Source organism: Idiotropiscis lumnitzeri, chromosome 7 (genome assembly GCF_059441095.1).
Source record: "Idiotropiscis lumnitzeri isolate Australia: NSW breed Sydney's pygmy pipehorse chromosome 7, RoL_Ilum_1.0, whole genome shotgun sequence".
Lineage (NCBI taxonomy): Eukaryota > Metazoa > Chordata > Actinopteri > Syngnathiformes > Syngnathidae > Idiotropiscis > Idiotropiscis lumnitzeri.
Window position 1 is genome coordinate 19,843,612 of NC_142397.1, and position 23,476 is coordinate 19,867,087.

Consider the following 23,476-nt stretch of genomic DNA (forward strand, 5'->3'; position numbering starts at 1 on the left):
GCCCTGTACGAATTCTCTCCAATTATTCCCGTTCTCATAACACATAGATACAGCCTGTGCAAATTCTCACAACACATAGACACAGCCTGTGCAAATTCTCATAACACATAAACACAGACATCTACTAACGCGTGTATATAGGTATAAAATGGTTATTATGCAGCATTTATGTGGTAAAACAACATTAATAAACCATATTTCACTTCACAGTTAATCCATGTTTTCGAGTGACAGTTATGGATTTGGTTGACCTCCAAAGTTCCACTCTAATTCAATATTTAATCAATCAAATCAAATGGTGATACTAGTTAAAAACTGGATTGTGGATTTTTATGACGCTAATGCAATATTAATAAAAAGTGTATGGGTGACCATACAGTCTGTAGTCATAACTAGTCACATGTTGAAATAACAAAAAATGTTTGCTTTGCAGGTGAAATTATCAATGAGATTTAAATGAACATCGAGAGGAGACTCCTCAGATTCACATCCTGAAGACGAGATTTTCATACGATTTGTAGACGGGTTTTTTTTTCTTTGGTGTTTTGATTTCAAGGGTTGCAAATGGTGTTCATCCCCTCTCTGTGTTCCTTTCTTTTGAAAATCAGAATTCAATTATTAGTGATTGCTGCCTTGCCTCAACACTGGATATTTAGAAATTTTGAACCCACTGGAAGCAAGAAAATCAATCAGACTCTGCTCTGTAACTGTTTTAATAGTATTGACAAATCCATGTTTTTATCTCAAAGTGGTGGCTGATACATACAAGGTACCAATAATGGTGTAAAAACAACAAAAAAAGAGTGCTATGTGTGTGGGTGTATGGGTGTGTGTACCTTCTTTAAAGTACGGTAGATTTTCATTCATCACTATAGTACCATACAATTTGAAATGTAACAGTCATTGAATAAAATGGACAACAATCAAGAAAATATTGGGATTGTAGTGTTTCATTTCAATAGTATACTTCCATCCAGGCACCGTCTTTTATACAAGTATATTTTCACTTTCTTTTCTATACAGATAACATCAGCATATCTTATCAATAGAAAAAAATTCACAGCCTTGCCATTGTCAAATTTGGTTTGCACACAACAAGTGAGCAGGAAGAGTAAAGGCAAGGAAGACAGAATATATTAAGGTCTTTAGAATATTTTTAGGAGGTAAACATCACTATCTGAGGCACAATAACCTGAAATGATTACAACCAACCTACTCAACTAGACACACTTCCAAATCCTCCTCCCATGCTTGTTACAAAGCGCTACATTCATAACAGATCTGCTGACTCAAAGTGGGAATTTACAGTCGCAGTTATGTTGCAATGCACTGTGCTGTTGAATAGGAGATGGCTGATGTGGTCAAGAGCACAATTTGCATTAACCTGTATGGCGCTAGTCAAGTATTACATTTATTTGTCATTCACACTCCCAGAAAGCCTTTCATAAACCAAAGCTTCTCAAAGTTAACACCATTAAGTGTGGGGAAACTATTATCACTTAATTTAGTGTGTGCCTACATAAAGTATATTCAGACTGAGGTGGATGTTTTCGAAAGGCACATTCTTGAATTGGATGTGCCTATTACAGGCTTATGCAAAACACACAGTCAATTACATTACAATACCTAACAGTATTGATATAATTAAATTGAGCACACTTGCAATTTCTTAATTTACAGTGGTTTATTTTAAAACAGTGTTTTACTAATGTAGTCACACTGTTTTAATTGTCTAAGAAAAAAATACTGATAGAAGTATTTTTTTGTTGTTGTGATTTCATTAGTTTGGTATTAGTTTGCCTATCTCTGGCATCTGTGACATGGTTTGAGAGACACGTGAGGCGGATGGCTTACCAGGGGCGGTGTCAAGTTACCTAGACTCTTGCAAGAAAACAAACTTTTATGACAACACGGTGAAGTTGCTCACCTGCACATTCCTATTCATGAGTCTACCGGGGGCTGTTCAGTTCGACCAATGCTGGTTTGTGAGTCACAGACAAAACACATTTTATTTGATAAGCGCATGCCTCTGATAAGAGGGGTTAAGGGAGTAATAAATAGTTCAGCACAGACTTAATTTTAAGGGAACAGGCCACTACTTGTGTTAATATTTAAGGTACAGTTATCACAGTGGAATTAAACTAAAGCGCTTAAGTGTGCAGCGAATGAAGCCAATGCTATTAGCGTTGTCATGTTAAGCGTTCCGGAAGTAGGAAGATGCTGATAAAACACTTTCAGTGACTCCCTGCTGAGACTGAAAGTTGTCTTCGGGTTGAAGTTGATGCATCGGATGGAACTTAATAGCTGGCGATCTTTTGAAGTGATAATAGGTCCCTCTTTCAGGGTCAATAATGCAAAGCAAACCGCCTACCAGAATCCATTAACAAAATAAGTGTACCTTGAACTTGAGTTGAATTACGTCATCATCCTGCCATTGTGAAATACTCATTTAAATACAGCAAAAATACTTCCATCACGAGTGTGAGAGTTGAATGACGGTCCATATTGGTCAAATCGGACTGTTGAATGAAGCCCTGAGCTGGAATGACTCCAAATAGTGTACCTGAAAGCTGACCTGCAACCAAACAATGCACCTTTGACAATGCTGCGTGTGATCTGGGGCGTGCCTTCAATGCCAATGCAGCTTTCTCATGGAGCAGCACGTGAGCTAAATAAGGAGGAGGATGCAAAGCTTTGCGTGAAAAGTGTACCTTTACACTGAGCATATGGCAGCTCCAAAAAATACATAGATTGGTGACATTTGGCAAGTTTTTCAACAGCGTAAAAAAAAAAGAAAGGTAATACAAAAGATCTCCATTAGGCAATATAGATAACTTTCTAAAGTCTCTGAAGGTGTACATTTTGGTTTATATACAGAAGTGTGTGTGCGTGTGGGTGTGTGTGTGTGTGTACTCCAGGAGCTCCCTTTTTCAATGAGTGGCGGTGAAGACACAGTGACATAGTGTGATTTAAAAAAGAAAACAAACAAACAAAGCTGCGGACTACAAATGGGGATATCTTCAGAGTCCCTGCCGAAAATGAGCTTGTCACCACGTGCGTTGTCAGTTCAGGAATTGAGTGTACCCCTCGGCTCCTGTGACGATTACGTCCATCCAGATCCTCATGGCCTCTGCCGAGGGCGCCACCATGTAATAGAGGCGGTCGTGGGTCTTAACGCAAAAGGTCAAGGCTGGGTTTGGGCTCTGAAGGACAGACAAATGTGAAAAAAAAAAAACGTATTAAATCCTCTTCACAATATTACACTAATACAGTACTGTATAAGAATAAAGTTGTAATGTTGTATTCATAAACTGAAACATTTTTAGCCCCGTTATTATTTGGGGTTGACAAATCATGAACAATTTTTTAAAAATACATGAATAAAAAGTTTAGTAAGGTTAGAAAAATAAATTCACAACGATATTAATATTTGTAAGCAAAATACAGAGGTGATTGTTTTGAATTAAAAACATTTGTATAAAGTTCATTGTATTGGAAAGAAAAAAAACTCCCTGCTTATCAGTAATGTCTTCATTGCACCTGTATGACCGTCGAAGAAGCACATCCAATAAGGAGAATGTGAATATAAAAAAACGGACAAAATTTTGTTCGGGACATTCTTATAGTACCCAAGTGATGACATATTGTTAAAAAAAATGTCATTATGAGAATGGACTGCGGAGCACTCGCATCTATTAGCGTGATAATATTGTCCTTCACAGTGGTTTCTAACGGCTAATTAGCTAAAGCGACCAAACCACGGTGCACTGTCAGCATAGCCCGAGGGTAGGCAACTCCGGTCCTAAAGAGCCAGTGTCCTGCCTGTTTTAGTAGTTTCCTTCCTTGATTCAATTGATTCGAATGATCAGGGCTTCTACAGAGCTTTCTGATGAGCTGATCATTTCAATCAGGTGTGTTGAGGAGGGAAACCTCTAAAAGAGGCGGGACAGTGGCTCTTGAGGACCGGAGTTGCCTACCTCTGCCATAGTTAGCCACGTTTGTAGCTTGTTAGCTCAGCTAGCTAATGGCGGGAGCAACGTCACAGAGGAATGAACAAGGACTTTGGACATCCAAAGAAATTGGATTACAGAGGATTGAACTTCAGAACTGTGGAGCATTTGGGTTGGAATACAGTTTTTTTTTTTCAATTGGTATGTCACGTTGTCTGCTGGTAACAAGACACGGAACGGCATCGTCTTCTGAACTGTGAGTAGAATTATCCCTTTGAAGAGTACGACACCTACTGGACGCCATAAAAATAGGCTTGCAGCATTTTATTTGGATTTTGGACTTTCTTTTAGAAAATAATTCTCAATTACAGGTTTTGTTTTGGTATAATTGGTGAAACAAAAAAGTGGTTTTCTTCGAAGTTTTCTTTAAATTTGAGTACTTATGCAAGTCAACTTGAATGTCTTTCCCCCCCCCCGTTTTATGCCATGACGTGATTGTATTTTTCTTTTCTCTAAATTATTTTTTTTATTTTTTTTAAAAAAAACACTATTTGGATATTTTACACGTTGGTGTTTGTCTGATTATGAATAAGATGTTTTTAAAAATTTTATAATCGGGGCATTTTACTTTAAAACTCAACAAAACAACAAATCTAGGGCCCTTTTCTGTATTGCATTGAGATCTGTTTGGCTTTTCATTTTGTAAGGTATATTCCGCCCCAGATGCGCTACACAAGCTTTGAATCAAAGTTGGGAGGTTTAATACAGCAATGTGCACATTTTAGGAATGTTAGCTCATACTGTCCGTTCTAAACCCTCAACTGTTATTGTAGTTTGATGAGATTTTGTTTTTCTTCTGTCTCACCTGGTACTGTCAATGTCACATATCAAACTTATGGATCAGTCAGTGAAAGTCAGTCAGAGGGAAAAAAAAAACTGCACTTTTTCTGACATCACTTCAATCAGATAAAATACAATGCAAATGTCTTTTTTGGTAAATGGCTGCTTTTGTTTAAATAACATTTGCCCCTACCATAAAGTGTAAAAAGTAATGATGTGAAGATTCATGGAAAATCGATATGTCAATATAAACTGCTTAAAATAAGTATCTATGTACAAAAATAAAAGAATTGTTTCGCAACGCCATGTAAACCAGAGCCGATCGCTCATGTCTCTTCTGCAAAAAACTGCATACACACAATACATTGTCTGCAACGCACAAGCGCATTAGCGGGAATCCAGGTCATCCATGATGCAAAACAGAAGCATTGTGGGAAGTTGAGTTTCATGGCTAACCCGTGTTAGCGTTAACAACAGAGTCTGAAAGTGGATGTATTTCACCAAATTACTTGAAATAATGTAAACCTCCCTTTCATATGAGCACGGCAGTGATAAAGGAGCACCACAAAAATGAAACATGTTGCGGCTGATGCCCGATTTTATTTCTGACAAAGGGACAGACGTGTCTGGAAGCTAGCTGTAGTTAGCACACACAGGCTACTGGCTCTGATGGAACGCCACACGCAATGTCCTGTTGTGGTACGCTAACATATAGTAGTGTCGACTGAGGATTATGGCGACATTAGTAAGCAAACACATTTATTAAAAACGAAACACCGTTTTTGTATACCCGTGTTTTATATGGAACAACAGTAGCACATGTGCTATGATGCTATCGGTCACGCAATGGCAACCATGTTCCGTCTGTGGTGTGTATAAACTTGGACACCTGAACACACAAAGTAACACAACATGACCCATTTGCCACAAGCCATTTAACAGCAACACAGATAAATAAATAAAACCTAACCTACAGTGCTAATTTTTATTGATGTTTTTTTTTTGTCAGGTACATACCACATTTTGTATGTGGAGATTATATATATAGTATGCATACTAGAGAAGCAAAATAAAATATCTTGTGTTAAGGTTAACTAAAAACAAAAATTAAAAATCAATTCCCGTTTATTTTATTTTTCGGGTATTTTACGCAAATGACATTCAACTGAAGGAAAGGGGAGCAAGCAGGATTAGCAGATCAAACAAAACACACTGACATGGAAAAATTCAACCTGCAGATTTCAGGTTTCAGTCATTCTCATTCACATGAAACTTTCAAACCATGGGGATGAGTACGATTAGACGGGTGAACAGGCAGCACGGTAGATACATACACTCGTCAGATTCAAGTTGAAAAAGCTCCTCTAGACGTGAGAGCAAATGTGCCAAAATACAAGAAAAGAAAGCAAAAATGGAACGGTGTGTGCAAGAACAGGTTGAATTGTAAGAAGAACAACAAAGATAAATGAGGGTATGAACTTCGACTTGAGATAACAGCATACCTTGGTGGCGCTGCGCAGGTGATCGTAATAAACCTCTTCGATAGCTTGGAAGTATATCACGCCCTTCAGCTTGGTCTCGTGTTTGTCTAAAGGAGGAAAGGCAAAAGGCTTTGATGAAAAGCTTTTCAGTTGGAGTCGGTCGCTCCTGACACAGTACACGTCTTAAAAACAACAAGTCCAACTTTGATGACGAGCATGTTTGCCCTGATGGATAAAAAAATGACAAGCGCAGCACTTTTGGCCCTCTCTTTTCCAAGCAAAGCTGCTCTTATTGTATGTTGAGATTTGACTGGCTCCTTACGCTACTCTGGCACATCATTGCACTTTGTTTCATCAGCCACTGCAGAACTGCAGTAAGGAACCGGTGGGGAACTCAACACGGCGTTTCTACCTCCAGGCACAAACACTCCACAAGCCAACTTAAAGAGTAGTAGGGAGAGATGCAGTACTTCATTTCGAGGAATAGTTTAATATGCCGCTATTATCTGCTAATGACCTGTTTAGCATTCAAATAGCCTTGCGTTTGCATCTCATTTGATTGAGACCAAAATGCCACGTTACGGTAAGGGGTGATTAGCGTGAATTAAGAGTCCTCACGACGTGGGCGTGTCACTTCTTGTTACTTCTTGTTCAAGGTCAAGCGATAAGGGCAAGCGAGGCATCTCAATCAGCCTCCTAGTAGAGCACCACCGCGACGCGCATTTTAACGGCAGCGCCAGTAATCTCCATGCGCCTCCTCACTTGTAACAAGGTGCGCTTTAAGAGGCTTTAAGCGGAACCTTCAGAGGACTTCAAAGGGCTGAAAGTGAACAAGTGTCCCACAGCTCACGCCGGCAGATCAATTACAGCGCCGCGCAGTCAAGGGCTGGGTGGAGCATACATGTTCAGACATCATTCTGGGGGAAATAGTCTGCCATGTGCATGTCTCACATACATTTGGAAGCTTATTCTACACATTTGAAGGCCTTCTATGCCCTGTCCCTCCCAAATGATGTTATACACAAAACAAAAGTCTTCAGGGTTGTTTTTTAAAAAAAAAAAATTTTTTTTATGTTCCATTGTCGCCTAAATTACAGTAGTAGTGTATCCAGCGTACATTATCAAATGCATTCATTTAATCAGACCTTTATGTCTTCGGTTCGATTTAGCACGAGGGGAACATAATTATACAGAGTTTATTATCATTTCTTGTATGTTTGTTTTGGGAAAGCATTGGAAATTCCATTTGCACCAACTGATCACATTATGTCCTCTGCTACGACAATAGTCATAACTTAATTAAATGTATTTATTTTTTGGTCCTAGACAAAATACCTATAGTTTATCTGGTACCTTCCCGGGACGCAATTTAACAAAAATAATTCATTATTACACTGCCAAGAAATTGACCCACACAGTAAATATTACTCATTAAAAACAACAAATTGGATGAGGAACCACTTTGTTAAAAAATGTGGATCAGCATGCTCTGATAATATATATATATATATATATATATATATATATATATATACATATATATGTGTCTGCAAAACAATTTGAGTTATGGCCAAACGTTTTAACCCCTAATAATAATAATAAGGTCCAAAACTCTGCCTTTACAACAATAATAATGCTCAGTTTTGTGGTGAATATTAACGGGTGGAAATGAATTTGAACAGAAAAAAATGCTACTGGTCAACACTTGCAAAAGTGTTACTGAAAGTTCAAAGAATTGTTTGATGATGATTTTCTCAAAAGGTTTTGAAATGAATTATTAGATTACCATTTTTGTAATTTTTTTTTTTTCAATTTAGCTGTACCAAAAAGAAATGTATGATCAATGTTTTTTTTTTTTTTTGCTCATGTCCTAGCGATCCGCCACCTTGTGGGGCGATGAGCTATTCCCTCTAAATGGCATACATAGGTTTTCCAACCATGTTTTTTTGGGGGTTACATATTGGTTTATAGTTTCATTAATCAATAATGGGCATTGAAAAGGAAAATTAGTTAAAATCGATAAATGGGTTATATTAAACCTAGCTCCAGTTATGTTAGCTAAACTGGACAATGTAAACGGGATTAAGAAATTGTTTTGGGGAGGAGCATTTCCAACAACCTCAATTTAAAAAATATTTCTGTATAATGTGTTTTACACCACATTTGTTATCGAGTATGTTTTTCAGTAATGAGACTACTGCTGCCAGCTTTGGATGCTTGGCCAGAGAAAATGAGTCGGGCGTGAATTTTAACAATACAGAGCGATTTAAATGTCAAATGAGTTTGAACTCTTCTTACCGACGTAGTACGAGAAGGTCCTTTTGAGGCGGTCAAAGACAAACCAGCGTTTCTTCCACGACTTGATCTTGCCTCCCATCTTGACCAGGTAGCCCTTGCACATCTTCTCAGTCAGGATGATGTGGTAGCAGGTGTCCACGCTGTGGCCTGATGTCTCAATGTGAGCGCGAAGGTCAAATTCCTCCTTCCTAATTGGCAGGTAGCGCGTCATCGGACGGGCCTGGACGCATACACAACAGAAAGGTCACAACCGGGGTGAGGAATACTTGACAGCAGCTCGTCATTTACTGATCTAGGGTTTTTTTCTTTTTTAACATATTCCTGTTTACATTTCATTCCATACGGTATCAGAAACGTGTCATTAATCCCACCATAGCGAGCGGCCAATACAACATATTTCTCACGCAGCTTTTCACCTAACAGGAAACTATTCATCACAGCTAAAACGGTCGCCTGATAAGAATGATGATGACAAATATGTTCAATGCAATCTGATTTGATGGATCTAATGCAGTTTGAGGCAGGTTTTAATTACTGCTCAATAGATGTTTACATAAACGATTTTATGAATTATCTGGTTTTACAAAAAAAAATAGAGTTGTTTTTGTAATTGACTTTAGAATTTGTATTCATGTATTCTGTTTCGTTTTACCATCCTGGAATCATTAAGAGGAATAGGTATCTACAACTTTGAGATAAATGCTTTTGACTATTTCATAGTATCAGAAACAAATAATCTTTGCACATCTGGAAAGTGCTTTGTTCCAGCTGTGGTGACTGTACTATATAATGATGTTACCACTCCAGGTTGCAATTAGAGATGATCTTATCTTATAAACCTTACAAACATGAACTAATGTGGAAAGCATCATGTTTGTTTGTTTCTTTTTTTTTTTAAATGACCAAATCTCAAGCAGCAGAGACTTCATTGCAGGCACCTTCAGATGGCCGCATCAATAAAAGTCAGCTATCAGTTTGGAGGCGAGGCCATTTCACGCCACACATTTCCAATTTTGTCTCCTTTTACTGACCTGAGAGAAGTTCTTGGCCCTCAACTTCACTTCCTTCTCCACCAGCTGCTGTCGGTGGAGAGTTTCATCCTGCAGTCTTTTCTCTGCTTCTTCCCTCTTTTTCCGCTCTTCCTCCAACATCTGATGGCGAGCGAAGCTCTCCTGTTCCTGAAAGAACTCTTTCAGTTAAGATTTTTACCTAGACAAGATGTTAATGAATTGTGTAATTTTTTACTCTGCTCTCCATGTACATCTCCCTACTAGGCAGGAATTTTAATACTGTATAGCGCCATTATAAGGCACAAAGTGACATCTTCAACTGATTGAAAAGGCCAATAAAAAATGACTTTAATACAGTTTTGAATCGTTCTCCCTTATTGATCCCGTCGCTACAAAAAGCCATCAATCACCCAAATGTGATTCCAAACAATCACAAGCAGCGCCACAGTTGTACGTAATGACACTTACCCGAAACTCAATAAGTCTGGCTTTCTCCATCTGTGCCTCCTTCAGCATTTTCTCCATCTCTTCCATCTTCAGTGAGTCTGTTCCTCCAACACTTTTGTGGTGGAAACAAAAACATAGCACCTGCATTCAAATTGATTCTGAGATATTGAACATCGTACACAGTGATGAGCACCTCTGTGAAAGTGTCCACATCATGGCGTTTTTTTTCTCTTTTAAATGAGAGCAAAGGCGGCAGTGTCTGATTTATACGTTCATGTTTGTATCTGAGAAATTGTTTCTTCACTTAGACAGCAGCATGATGTTGGAAATCCGTACATTTTAAAAACAGCACATACTGTCTTGAAATGTATAACATGAAAATTTGGAATGTGAGGAACTGGAGCAAGCATAGTTTTCTTCCTATCGATGGCTGTGATTAGAATAAGGCCTGATGCTGACAGAGCAAAAACAGGAAGGTTTCCTCTCTTGATCTCCGGTGTGCACTTTTAATTAGTGCACAAATGCCATTAAAGTTTTGCAAAAATATTTTACCAATACAGTTTGGTCTCTTGTGAGCTACAACAAAGCTGTGAACAGTGGCTTGAAATGAGAGCTTCCTGCAGTGAACACTTTTGTAACACAGCACACAACCTGCTTCCAACAGATGGTCCCCAAATTAAAACGTGCAGATAAAGTCTTTAACTGGTGGGGAGCAGTCTGGGAAATGGTGCCTGTGGGTGCTTTTGTCTGTGTGCCTGACTGAATTCATCATAAAATGCCTAAATGGGATTATTCAGAATCTTCCGCCCTCCCTCTCAAGAAATGTTTTTCTATGGCACTGTCCACGAGGGGGCTTTACTGTATGTTACAAGTATTCATAGATTTATTGTTCCTATTCTCTGTTACAATATTTGCTGAAAACCTCGTTCAGTTGCAGTTTTGCGCGCTTGAAACGCTTTCAATGCCCTGTCTAATAGAAAAGTGGTTCTAAGTTGGCGCCATCAGCGATTTGTATGACTATAACCAACCAGTGTTTTTTTTTTATAAAGGGTGAAGTTGTTGTGGGTACCTGGACAAATTATCTGGCGAGCAGGCGGAGTTGTTCCCTGTGGACACACTGGTGTCCATACTGTCAGAGCTCTCCAAGCTCAGTGTGTCGTAGGGCTGCTCTCCGGCTGACGCTGGATGGTGGTGTAGGATGGAGTGCTGGACCAGAGGAGGGGGGCCTGCAGACTTGTGACTCAATGTGGGACTGTAGGTCATGACTGGGGAGTAGGAGGGTGCCGAGGTGATGAGGTGAGGCTGCAAGCCATGGAGTGCCTCCCACTGGCACTGAGCTTCTGCTGCTGCTCTGTGCTTCAGCTCAGCCAGACGACGTCGCTGCTCTTCAATTACTTGCTGACCTGGAAAATGGGACATCAATTCGCATGGTGTTTGTCATTTTTGCTTTTGAGCAGAGTTAATATACAATTTATCCTGCAAGAAAACCCCCAATAAGTCAGCAGACACCCGCAAAAGGTCAAAGGTGGCTCTCGAATGTCAACACCTAAAGGGATACCCAAAGCTCTCCATGTTGAAATAGTTCAATACCGGAAAAATACAAGGAACAGGAACACCAAACCAGACCAGAACCACTGCTACAAGTCATGCACCACACACCATTAAATACAGACTGTCAAATTTCCACCAAGAGTGGTTACATATTTTATAACATGATGCTGTGAATTAATTGTTTGACACATCTAAAGTCAACAGGCACTTTGGCCACGAAGCCCAAAACATTCTCAGCATGCATGACTTATTCCCCACCAAAGAAATACAGGACAGTCAAGAGAGAAAATGAACAATTATCTTTGGGAGTTAAGGACACACCAGGCATGGAAGAGACTGAAGGGCAGAGGCATGAATTAACAGCCACCAACAGTCTCGGTATGGTGAACATGAATTGATCGCTATTGCCGGATAAGTAACACCACGGTAGTTTTGAGGTCACACTGTTTCGAAGGCTACCTGCTGATCTTCCCTCTATGGGTGGCTGACAGGAGGCCTGAGGTTCTGAAGTTTGCACACAAAGACAGACACATGTCAAGAATCTGTTCATGCTGCTCTACACTGCATAATACAATGTGATGTAAAAAATGAAACCAACTAAAATAATTTAAAAACGTTTTCCACCACTGATCTAACTTATGGTACATCACATTGGATTTTTTTCCTTTTTTAATTCTTTGATAGGCAATTACAAATTAACATCTGAAATTAAATGGATGTCCCATTTAACATTAAAAAATCATGTTCAATGGGAATTATCACACAAAGGAGCATAGGCTGAAATTTTTCAGTGGCGTGACGAGGTTGGCAAAACATTTTAGTGAGGGGCTGGCCGTAGACGTATCCGTCATTCTTCATCATACCGTCCAGTCAGCGTTCCATGAAATAAAGTCCGCAGATACCCAGAACAATGCCCATCACAGTCTGACGTTGATTGTAAGAATGCAATGTTCTTTACTAAAACCAAAATTGGTTTAAAGTTTGCACTCTTAAAACATGTAATACGGTAATAATTAAAAAAAAGAATAATACTCATTATAATGATGAATGCATCTGAATTAAAACATCTATACAGTCCTTCTTCACCTTTCTGCTGCAGAGCGAGCTGTCTCTTGGTCTCGATGCACTGTAGGGTGGCAGCCAAGTTCCTGGGGAGGCTGCTCGAGCTTTTTGGGGTTAGAAGAGGGCTCTAAAATGACGAAGCAGTAGATACAGTCAGAAGATTCTCTGGCAAGTGGGAGAGTAAGGCAGTCACTTCTGAAGACATCCCTCCACAATGAAGAAGAAGGAGTCTACCTTGGAGCTCGTGTTACGGCCCAATGTTGCTGCTCCCTGCTGCGGAGTACATCCCGACCTTGCTAGATGAGGAGACTGTCCTGGATCACAGTCAAGCTTGGAGCGGAACACCTGAAGATATAGCACAAAACTAACATGAGGAGCTGTTATTCACAGCAAGTTGAATTTATTGTTGTCATGATCCGTTCTGTCATGCCTTTGTTTATGTTTTGTTTTCCCCAACTGAGTGGGCGTTTCCCCCAGCACTCGTTCCGGACTCATGTCGTCATGGCTGAGAGGCGCGCTCACCGGCTGCGCACCTGACGCTGCTTAATGCAATGATTGCTGCTCTACATAAACCAACGACGCTGACTACTCAGCGTCGGATTATTCTTCCGTCTTGCTCACGTTCATGATCCCAAGCTTCGTATTTGTATTGATCTCTCGCCCTGCACTTCGCAGTAGACTTTTTTGTGTTCTCCCGTTTTTGATGACCAGCTAAGGCTTTGCTCGTTTCTGTTCTCGTTTTTTCTAATTGATTACTCCTTGCCCTTTTGTTGGTAAGCAATTTATGTTTTGTTGTTCCTTGCCTTTTGCAAGCGTTTTTTGTTCCGCCGTCAGTTTTGTGCTCCCCTGGTGTGCGATCGGCCACCAGCTTCTTTCGTTCGATAGTTGTCGGCGCGCTATAGTTTCTGATTGTATATTGATATCCAACTATAATTAGTAAATACCGTTGTTAACACCCAATCTGTCTGTGTCTGCGATTTTGGAGTCCAGCCTGTATTTCCCAGCGATCGCTGGGAAATACTCGCAACAATTGTCATGAATTTTGAATCCAGTGTGATGGTCGCTCCACCAGGGATGAGATGTTTGCACCTGCAGGAAAATTGCTGTAAGATGTTAAATAAAACAATGGCGGCACTTTCAATCAGTAGTGCGTTTTACGATCAAAGACGCCTGCTGACATTAGTTTGTGATTTAACAAATGGAACTTTGATGCTGAAGTGCACTATGGTAACACTAAAAATAAGAAAGCTTTGATGGAACCTGACATTCTGCTTCAACTGGCATAAGAAATGTGATGGCAAAAGCTTTATACACAGCACATGAGAGGGAATTTTATGATTTTGCTTGCTTTATACTTAAAAGACGCAGCATGAGTGGGTGGAATGTAGCATTATTTAGCACCCGACACTACATCTGTAGTGGGTCGCAAATATTCGCAGTTCCGGACATGCTCTTCGTACGTAACAAGAGAGCATCATACCGTCTCAAACTGAGCCTTAACATATCAATTTCAATCGGAATCCCACTGAATCGAACCAAATCCAATCGTTCAAATTTTGAATCGAACCGTCCTTGAATCGTATTGCACCGCATATTTTGAGATGCTGTACTTATCGCGTTGTCTTTTATTGCAGAAATGCACACCTCCACTATTGGTCAAATATGATTTTGGCGAATTTGATCAGGACAGATATTGAAACTCTGTGGACATTTTTAAATTGCCAGCTTTTCTCAGCTTATTACTTTGTCTGTTGCCATATCATTGCGAGAGTCCTGACAATGTGCCACTCAAACATGGCACATGGCGATTACACATCATCCTCTTCCACACATTGTTATTCCAGAATGAAAAGGAATGAGAGGAGCAACGGCGGCACAATGGCCGACTGATTAGCACATCCACCTCACAGTTCAGTGGTGCAGGGTTCGATTACGGGCACCGCCCTTCCTGTGTGGAATGTTCTCCTTGTGCCTGCGTGGGTTTTCTCTTGTTACTCCGGTTCGGTCCCGCATTCCAAAGACATGCATGGTAGGTTGGTTGGACGCTCTAAATTGTACATAAGTACGATTGTGAGTGTGGATGGTTGTTTGTCTTTGTGTGCCCTGCGATTGGCTGGCAATCAAATCAGGGTAGCCCACCGACAGCCCGAAGACAGCTGGGAGAGGCCAGTAAATGTGCGAACCTTCTGAGGATAAGCGACTCAAATAATGGATGGATACATGGGGAGGAGCCACATTTTAATAGCTGGCAACTAACGTCGGCTCTAAACTCTCCCACTGCGTCGCAGACCAAACACCCACAGATCCATCGGGCTACTCTCGTCCATAAAATTATCAACACCAGTCTAACCCGCCTCTAATGCAAAGTTGAGCCCACCAAGCCATTTATGCGGTTTAACGAAAATAGGACCTGATGTCGTTTACATAAAATTGCAATAGAAAAGCTGCAAGGTCAACCATGCATTGGCATCATACTGTGCTGAAAAGACAGGATAAAAGGAAAAGAGAAAGAAGACCCTCTACCTGCAGTGCGGGCCTGCGGCCTGCCAGCGACTTGGCTGGCAGAGGGGGAGACCAGAGCTGGCTGGAACCCGCCAACAGCTCCTGGTACCATTGTTCTAAATCTAGTTTGGGCAGTGGAGGCCTGATGCCCTCAGACTGGTACTGCAGAGCCCACGAGCAGCAGCAGCACCAGAGACAGGGAGGTTCGGCATGCAAAAGACAGGCAAAATGAAGAGAAAACAATGCACAGATTAGAAAGCATTTAAACAGGAGAAAAGATTAAACATTTAAGTATCTAGAGCACATTCTTCCTATGAACTGCAGTATGCTTTATACCAGGGGTGGGCGAACTTTTGGATTGGTGGGCCACAATGGGTTCGAACATTTATCAGAGGGGCCGGACCAGGAGCAGATGGATGGAGTGTTTTGGGAACCTCACCTCATCAGAAAAAAAAATACATTTAATTTTAAATGAAAATGAACAAAAGCATTACAACAAAATATCTGTCTTTGACACACCACAGAATTTAGAAAAAAACCCAATGTTGATTCATTTCATTTTTTTCAAGTTCGGCGGGCCGGATTAAAACGTTTAATGGGCCGCATGTGGCCCCCGGGCCTTACTTTGCCCACCCCTGATTTATACCCTCCAGCTGCTATATCCCTGTTTTACATTTCTGTATACTAATTTTGTGTGTCTACTGCAATGGCCCAGTTTTACACAGTTGCATTAACATGTTCGGCCTGTTCTGTTTTACTTAATCGTTCCTTTAATGCATCTCCCCTGCAGTTTGAATTAAAAAGTGACATCGCCCCTTGAGCGGAATTACAAATCACTGCAGACACACTCGTTGTAACGACTGATTTTCTTGAAAGTTTCCCCAAAAACAAAAAAAAATTGAAGATGTGGAACCATATTTGGTAACTAGTGAGATAATAACAAAATGAAAGAAACATATTGTGATCTTACATTAATCCAAAAGTTATCTAGTTTTTTTTTTGTTTTTGTTTTTTTGAGGGGGGGGGTGTAAATGTAAATGGTGTGTACCATTTGCTTGGTATGACCCGCCCCTAACATGCATAAAAAAATAACCACATTCAAACCAGCAAAGCCAAACTGATCTACAACTGAATTCTTGTACATCAGACTAATTACTACCTAATGACTGTGACATGCATAATTTCTATAGTAAATGCGGCAGTATATGAGCGAAAACTACTTTGCACCATCTTTGAAAACATCAATACTTGGCTTCAGATTTGTTTCAAGACACAGGGAAGAGCTCTTCTAAATCACACTGCAAAGGGTCTCAATGGGCCTTAGGAGACAATAACAACTCTGCGAATAATACGGAACACTACCATTATGGACTAAAAGTGTCTCATTTTTAAGTCACGTGGCACCTTTACTTTTTATCAGTGGGAAATGAGAAGCTGATGTCAGATAGGTTAACAGGGACAGATTGGGTAATGTGCCAGACACAAAGGATGGAGAGGGAATTCTGCATTCAAAGGTTATGTGCGGAGCAAAAGGGAAAAGGACAGCACACACCTCCAGAGGGAAAGACCAGGAGGAGCCAGGAGAAGAGGGGAAGCAGGAGAAGGATGTATCTACAGCTTCAGACTGAAGGGGATGATGAAGTGGAGAGGTGGGGGAGGACTCCACCTTAGGCATGCCATACATCTGACTCAACTGGCTCACTGTCACATAACCCTTCCGGAACACATTCACACATGGGCACACCAGGAGTAAGGCAGTAAAGCAGAAAAATTAGCGAGACAGGGCTAGCAGGGGGACAATACATCAAACATACTTGTACATCACGACGGAGAAATACAAAGAGACTGCATGAAAGAAATGCATTTTATGACAACACAGTAAACTGCATTAGTGTTCTTGTCTCCATCTAAAAAAATGAGTTTGGGATTTAGTTCAATTGAAGAAAATGGAAAAACACATAAAGAAGCTCCAATGATTTGATGGAAAATTTTACAGGCATTTATCTCCTCATAGATGTTATGGGGCTTTTGCTTTTCAAAACACTGACCCCTCATTCATCAAATGATAACAAAGCACCAGGAGCAACTGGGGGTTCAGTATCTTGATCAAGGATATTTCGACACGGTCACAAGGGTTGGGGATTGAACCCATAACCTCTGGTTTGGGAGACAACCACTACCACTGAGGCAAGTCGGCCAGTAATGATTATGATCAGTTATAGTATGAGATTGGGGTCATTATCAGGTTACAAAAAATTTAGCGGAATTAGCAAAATATGATTTGGTTTCAGGTAAGATTTTAAATCCATTGGTTTTTGTTTAGTTTGGCAGTTTTTCTAAAACTCAGTCATGAACAAACAGCTCATATTGACAACTTAAGAACGTTAGCCCATTGTACACTTCACAACAGGTTGGAATTAAATTCATTCATCACTTTTCAGGCAATGACTCTTGTCTCAAATCTAGCAGTGTAGTCTGACCAGAAGAGGGAGCAATATGGGGCCATTATTGTAGCAAAAGAGACTGACGGCTTGGTGCGAGGACAACAGACTGCAACTCAACATTGCAAAAACGAAGGAGATCGTCATCGACTTCAGGAGGAACAAGACGGTGCCGCCCCCCCCTCTGCATCGAAGGCGTGTGTGTGGAGAGGGTCCACACGTTCAAGTTTCTGGGAGTACAGCTCTCCAATGACCTTTCTTGGACACACAACACCACAGCAGTGGTAAAGAAGGTCCACCAGCGTCTGCACTTCCTGAGAGTCCTCAGGAAATTCGACCTGGACAGGTTGGACAGGCTGCTGCTGGCCTTCTACCACTCGTCCATCGAGAGCCTGCTGACGTACTGTGTCTCCACCTGGTACAGCGGCTGCACTGAGGCAGACAGAGTGAGGCTCCAGAGGACGGTCAAAAGAGCGCAAAGGATTATTGGCTGCCCTCTCCCCTCACTGTCGGACATCTACACCGCCCGGTGCCTCAGCAGGGCTCTCAATATCGTCAAAGACAATACCCACCCAAACTCACACCTGTTCGACCTGATGCCCTCTGGCAGGCGCTACAGGTGCATCAAATCAAGGACCAATAGACTGAGAAACAGTTTCTTTCCAAGAGCCATCTCCATTCTAAACTCTCACACACACACACGACCACCCTTACCTTGCAGAACAGAACATTTTCCATTGCACTAACTATTCTCTTATTTATCTAATTTATATATTTATGAATTATTGTTGTATTGCACTGGAGAGGGGAGCTCTCTAATCTCGTTGCACACTTGAGTACAATGACTATAAAGGGATTTCTGATTCTGATTCTGAAAACCATTTACAAATGTGTATTTCAATCCACAAATGTGTAAAAACAATCCGTATCTGTAACCACAGTCACAAACGTGTACCGAAAATCTACAAAAGCGTGATTGAAATCACAAATATGTGACAAAAATCTGCAAATGTGTACATAGAATTGTATGCAATTACACATGGTTATAAGCGTACAAAAATACGTAATTGCTCAATCAGTAAACACTGGGCCTCTTGATTGGCTGCGTTCTTACATGTATGTGACTTTTGCCACAGTCCTGTCGTGGATGACTCACAAATGCATGTGGCGATTTGCAAATGCGTATCTGGAGACTTGTGTGTGGCTCCGTAGCTACTCATTCAAACCACAAGGGGACGCTAGTATTCTAGAGCGGCAACAGACAGATGACCCGATGCGGAGTCTAGTTGGTGTACAGTATTTACTAAATACATAAATTAATTCATTAATTAAAAAAAAAGTGATTCATAAATTAAATAAATTGAAGCATTGCTAATGTGTCAATTGGCATGTGTAGGGAAGCTTCATCCGTGTTTTTTTTTTTTTTTTTTGCTTCGGTGATTACATTATTTGTGTCATTTCGTTAGCGTATCGATATGTAATGTTCTTGTTACTACCCCTAGAAGACAGTAGTGCCGAGGGTATTGAGTTCCATGACCGGATGTTAATGTGGATGAATGAGGAAATAAAGACTCCTGACTATGTGAGTTTGGTGTGTAATGTATAAACAAAACAGTAAATCCACTTTATTCTTGCATTTATTCCAATTTAAACAATGTTAAATAATATATGTCTTTGAAAAACCACAGTATTTAGAAAATAAAACATTAACAAGGTTTATTCATTAAATCTTATTCAAGTTCAGCGGGCCGGATTAAAACGTTTAACGGGCCGCATGTGGTCCCCGGGCCGTATTTTTCCCACGCTTGGTTTAGACTGTAGTTGGGTGGGAGGGTGTTATTGTTTGCCAAGTCCTTTTTTTGACAGACAAGTTAAATGCAAAAGTCAAGACTTTGTTATTAACGAAGATGCAAAGTTGTGTTGTGGTTTTGTGGAGTGAAATCAATATTTTTATTGTATATAAAATATACAAATATATATTATATATATATATATATATAAATAAATTTGGCAATAGTGAAGTGTCAAGTCTCCAAAAAAAATATCAACAAGCAATGAAAAGCACAAAACAAAACACACAAATGTAAATCATTATTCACCAAAAGCAAAACTGCCTTGTGTTTGGGCGTGAGCGTATATTTTCATTGTATAACGACAGTATGAAATCTTACTTCTCTCATAGCTGTAGGGGACTTTGGAAAGCTCTTTCCTCCCGTTAAACTCTGGTACCTCTGTTCCAAAGCAGAGAGCCTCTCCTTCTCCTGTATCAAAAAGACAACTGTTTAAGTGTTTCATAAATACATTCGACGTGGCGAGTGAATAAAGTATGCACTTTATTCACAAATCTGTATTCCTGCTAAATCTGCAGAATCCCTTCTAATTAGCCAGCATTTGAATTGTGAACCTTTTGGAGCATTTGTAGCATGATGGTCCTGTCTTTGGCGAGACGCTCACATTCCTGAGATGCCTGGAGGCCCAGCTGGTTGGCCTGGTTCTCCAAAGCAGACACTTTCTCCTGAATAAGCACAGATAATGCCATTTGTAAGCCAAGTGAGGGCATAGCGTGTCTAATGAAATTCTATGGAGCTCTGGTGGGAATTAAAACAAAAATCACATCAACCAAAATAATTAATGAATGGTTGAAAGCAGGGCAAATTAAATGTTGGAGGGGGTCACCACATACTTCCTAACCAGACAAGAAAAACCATGACAAAAATGCTATTTTAAATATGGACAAAACATGTTTGTATATTTCATTTTTGATATTTTGACAAAAGATCCCCCTTGCCGTAATCCAACAAGGGTTTGAAACAAACAACAAAATAAACATATACAGTACTGTATGTTTTTTTCCACTACTAGCAGAAAAAATAACATTCAAGGACGGCACAAAACTTCGGTACAAGAAACCTGTTGTCTTATTTTTGTGTTATAACCTTCACATGCTACACAGCTAGGGGGCAGTGTTACTTGGGGAGAAGAAAGAGGGGTCTTTGCTGTGGAGGAGGTGGTGGCCGTGGCAAATAAAGTACTTCGACAAGTTGTCAACATTTGGAGTTGTAATTCAGGCTAACAAAACCAATATCAAAGACAGATTTCTCTCACTAAAAACTCATTCAAAATTGTCATATGATTGAAGTACTATGTTTGTCCTGCCTATCATTCCAAATTTCCAAGATAAGACATCTAGAGAAGATTGTTAAATGTTTTTTTTTCTATAGAAAATTAAACCAGGAGCCACTCAGAGTTTAGTTGTGTTGCCCATCAGTGGTTTAAAGTATTACAGTAAATAATGCTTAATAATAATATTTATGTTATGGTATTTTTCACTTGTGTAGGCACTAACCTTTATGTGTCTGTGTGCATATATATATATATATATATATATATATTATATTAATAAGAGAACTAAAATGTTCCATTTTCATCAATGATTTTTACATGACCAGATATCTTAATCTAGAGGGAAGGACAGAAGGAGAGAGTATTTGCAACAAATTCCACAAAATGTTAACTTTTTTCAACAAAGTAGTGGCCTTCTGAAAATAAGTAATAGCTGTTATACGCTTCCATACCTTCCTCTTGGCCACGCTGCTGTGGTACTCTGCTCTCTCCTGCAGCAACTGCTGGCTCATTGTCTCCCTTTCCTCCTCCAGGCTGCTTTCCCTCTCAAGTTGTTGAAACTCCAGATCCTCAAACTTCTTGCTTCCTGCTTCCAGAGCTTCTCCATCCTAATAAATGGCCAAATATGACATCTTGGGTTAAATCACCACCAAGCCTGCTTAAAGTCAAGTCAAGTCCCAAAAGCAAAACAAAACACTTTGACTTTTATATCTGGGTGGCATGTATTAAAGAGTTAGAATTCAAATAACATTGGATAGCTATTGAAATCCATAAATATTTAGTACGAGGAAAGGCCATCAATCCATCTATTTTCACGACCACTTGTCCTCATTAGGGTTATTGGTGGGCTGGAGCCTATCCTGCCTAACTTGCGACAACATGTGGGTCAACCTGAAGTGAATTAGACCTGACCATTCACAGTCGCTTTCTCACCTATGGGTAATTTAGCCAGCTCAATTAACTTAAGAAGCATCTCTTTGGGCGGTGGGAGGAAGCTGGAGTACCTGGAGAAAACCCACACATATAAAGTATAACGGAACATGTTTTATACAATTTATTAGTGGCACGGTGGACAACTGGTCAGCACGGATGACTTCACAGTGCAGAAGTCGTGGGTTGGATTCCGGCTCCGGCCTTCCTGTGTGGAGTTTGCATTTGGCAGGTTGATTGGACACTGCCCCTAGGTATGTGTGCCCTGCGATTGGCTGGTGACCAGTTCAGGGTGTACCCCGTCTCCTGCCTAAAGACAGGAGGGATAGGCTCCAGCACCCCCGTGACCCTTGTGAGGAAAAGCGGTACTGATGATGGAGGATATATATTTTATTTATTTCTCTTTTTACTGTATTAGATCCATGTCTGTACGTTTAATACCTCCAGCGGCAGAAATATTTCTATTCTGCAGACAGAGGCTCAAAATTGCAGTTGTGGACCTGCTGGAGAATATTACAGCACTTTAAAGTGTCAAAAGTCTGGAACAAAGTGTCACTGACATGCACCATATTGGTTATCGTTATAGCCAAGAATAATAACCAATGTCCTTTTGCTGTTGAACCAATAGTCATTTATAATAACAGGATGATGGTGAGGGAAAACACAGAACTGCTTTAGGCATGGTCCACGTTAATTGATTAGTGTGCATCCGGTTAACATACATGAGGCAGCCATGAAAAATTGCTGAAGAAATGCAGATCAGAACCACACATGCAGTGCAGCACGAACATGCACATGAGCCAGATTTTACCAGTATAGCTCCGCAGGAGCTGACGTTACCAGGAACCATTTGTGTGATTCCGTGTCAAGGAGTTGCAGAAAGATGTTGGTGTTGTGTCAAAGGGGAAAAAATGTTCACTTTGTGAAGGCCACTACAAGGACCTCTCACGAAGACAGTTGCCCATTGTATGCATAGTGTCTGCCAGACTCCATCACTATGCTTCAGTGCATGTTACAATACAAGATCAGTCAAAGCGGGCATCATGCCATCTCATGGGCATGATGTGCCATTAGCATGTAGGGTCATCCTGGCTTCTTTTTAAGCACACATTTATTCAGCAAGGTCCTCTGTGGTAGTTTTCAGGTCTACACAAAAGAGCGTGGCATTTCAAAAAGATAAGTCATAGATGTGGGGTGGGTCATTTTGTCAGCTGTGCTCCAAAGTTCAGCATTAAGACACCAAAGCCAAATATTATATTAGCTTTTTAGCTTTCATATTATTTTCATATTTCTTTTTAAAGGTGCAAGAATTTCTTTCGACATTCTTTTTAATATGCTGTATTGAGACGGCATGTCAAGTTTGCATGTTCTCCCCGTGCTTATTTGGGTTTTCTCCGAGTACTCCGGTTTCCTCCCATATTCTCCAAACATGCTTGGTAGGTTGATTGAACACTAAATTGGCCCTAGGTGTGAGTGTGAGAGCAGATGGTTGTTGGTCTTTGTGTGCCCTGCGATTGGCTGGCAGCCAGTTCAGGGTGTACCCCGCGTACTGCCTGAAGACAGTTGGGTTAGACTCCAGTACGCAAGCGAAGCCTTGTGAGGAGAAGCGGAACAGATAATGATTGGATGGATGTTGTATTGAACACTCCTAAGAAGTCCAAATTTATATTTCAGACATTTAGCTACGCTGAAGTTTTAGTGTTTGTAAAGTTAAGTGTGAGGAGGCAGCCGGTATCCATGAATGTTTGCGCTTCACCTCCCACAGGTAACAAAGAGTAGGTGCTGCGATGGTGTTAAAATTGGCAAACAATTTGCTTCTGGCCGCAAAACAGATGACTTTA

General features: G+C 40.5%; 2 protein-coding genes across 12 annotated transcripts in view; one reads left to right on the forward strand and one right to left on the reverse strand.

Annotated features, from left to right (window-relative positions):
• Nucleotides 1–720, forward strand: part of LOC148333972 (alpha-2-macroglobulin-like protein 1) — a 29,721-nt gene extending 29,001 nt beyond the window's left edge. The window contains exon 36 of the mRNA XM_088301462.1: nt 434–720. Coding sequence (XP_088157588.1) covers nt 434–456 — 23 coding nt within the window. The 3' untranslated portion in view covers nt 457–720. The remainder of the gene's footprint in view (nt 1–433) is intronic.
• A 1,915-nt stretch (nt 721–2,635) lies between these two features.
• phldb1b (pleckstrin homology-like domain, family B, member 1b) overlaps nt 2,636–23,476 on the reverse strand; it is a 113,235-nt gene continuing 92,394 nt past the window's right edge. For 7 of the 11 annotated variants that reach the window (XM_088301453.1, XM_088301454.1, XM_088301450.1 and 4 more), the window contains 14 exons: nt 21,158–21,313; nt 19,987–20,097; nt 19,754–19,843; nt 16,694–16,855; nt 15,163–15,303; nt 12,874–12,984; nt 12,664–12,766; nt 12,037–12,081; nt 11,096–11,429; nt 10,048–10,138; nt 9,601–9,747; nt 8,570–8,789; nt 6,293–6,378; nt 2,636–3,203 (listed from right to left, as the gene is read on the reverse strand). In XM_088301453.1, coding sequence (XP_088157579.1) covers nt 3,063–3,203; nt 6,293–6,378; nt 8,570–8,789; nt 9,601–9,747; nt 10,048–10,138; nt 11,096–11,429; nt 12,037–12,081; nt 12,664–12,766; nt 12,874–12,984; nt 15,163–15,303; nt 16,694–16,855; nt 19,754–19,843; nt 19,987–20,097; nt 21,158–21,313 — 1,938 coding nt within the window. In that variant the 3' untranslated portion in view covers nt 2,636–3,062. The remainder of the gene's footprint in view (nt 3,204–6,292; nt 6,379–8,569; nt 8,790–9,600; nt 9,748–10,047; nt 10,139–11,095; nt 11,430–12,036; nt 12,082–12,663; nt 12,767–12,873; nt 12,985–15,162; nt 15,304–16,693; nt 16,856–19,753; nt 19,844–19,986; nt 20,098–21,157; nt 21,314–23,476) is intronic. The other 4 variants (XM_088301461.1, XM_088301451.1, XM_088301456.1 and 1 more) reach the window with 3 other exon arrangements.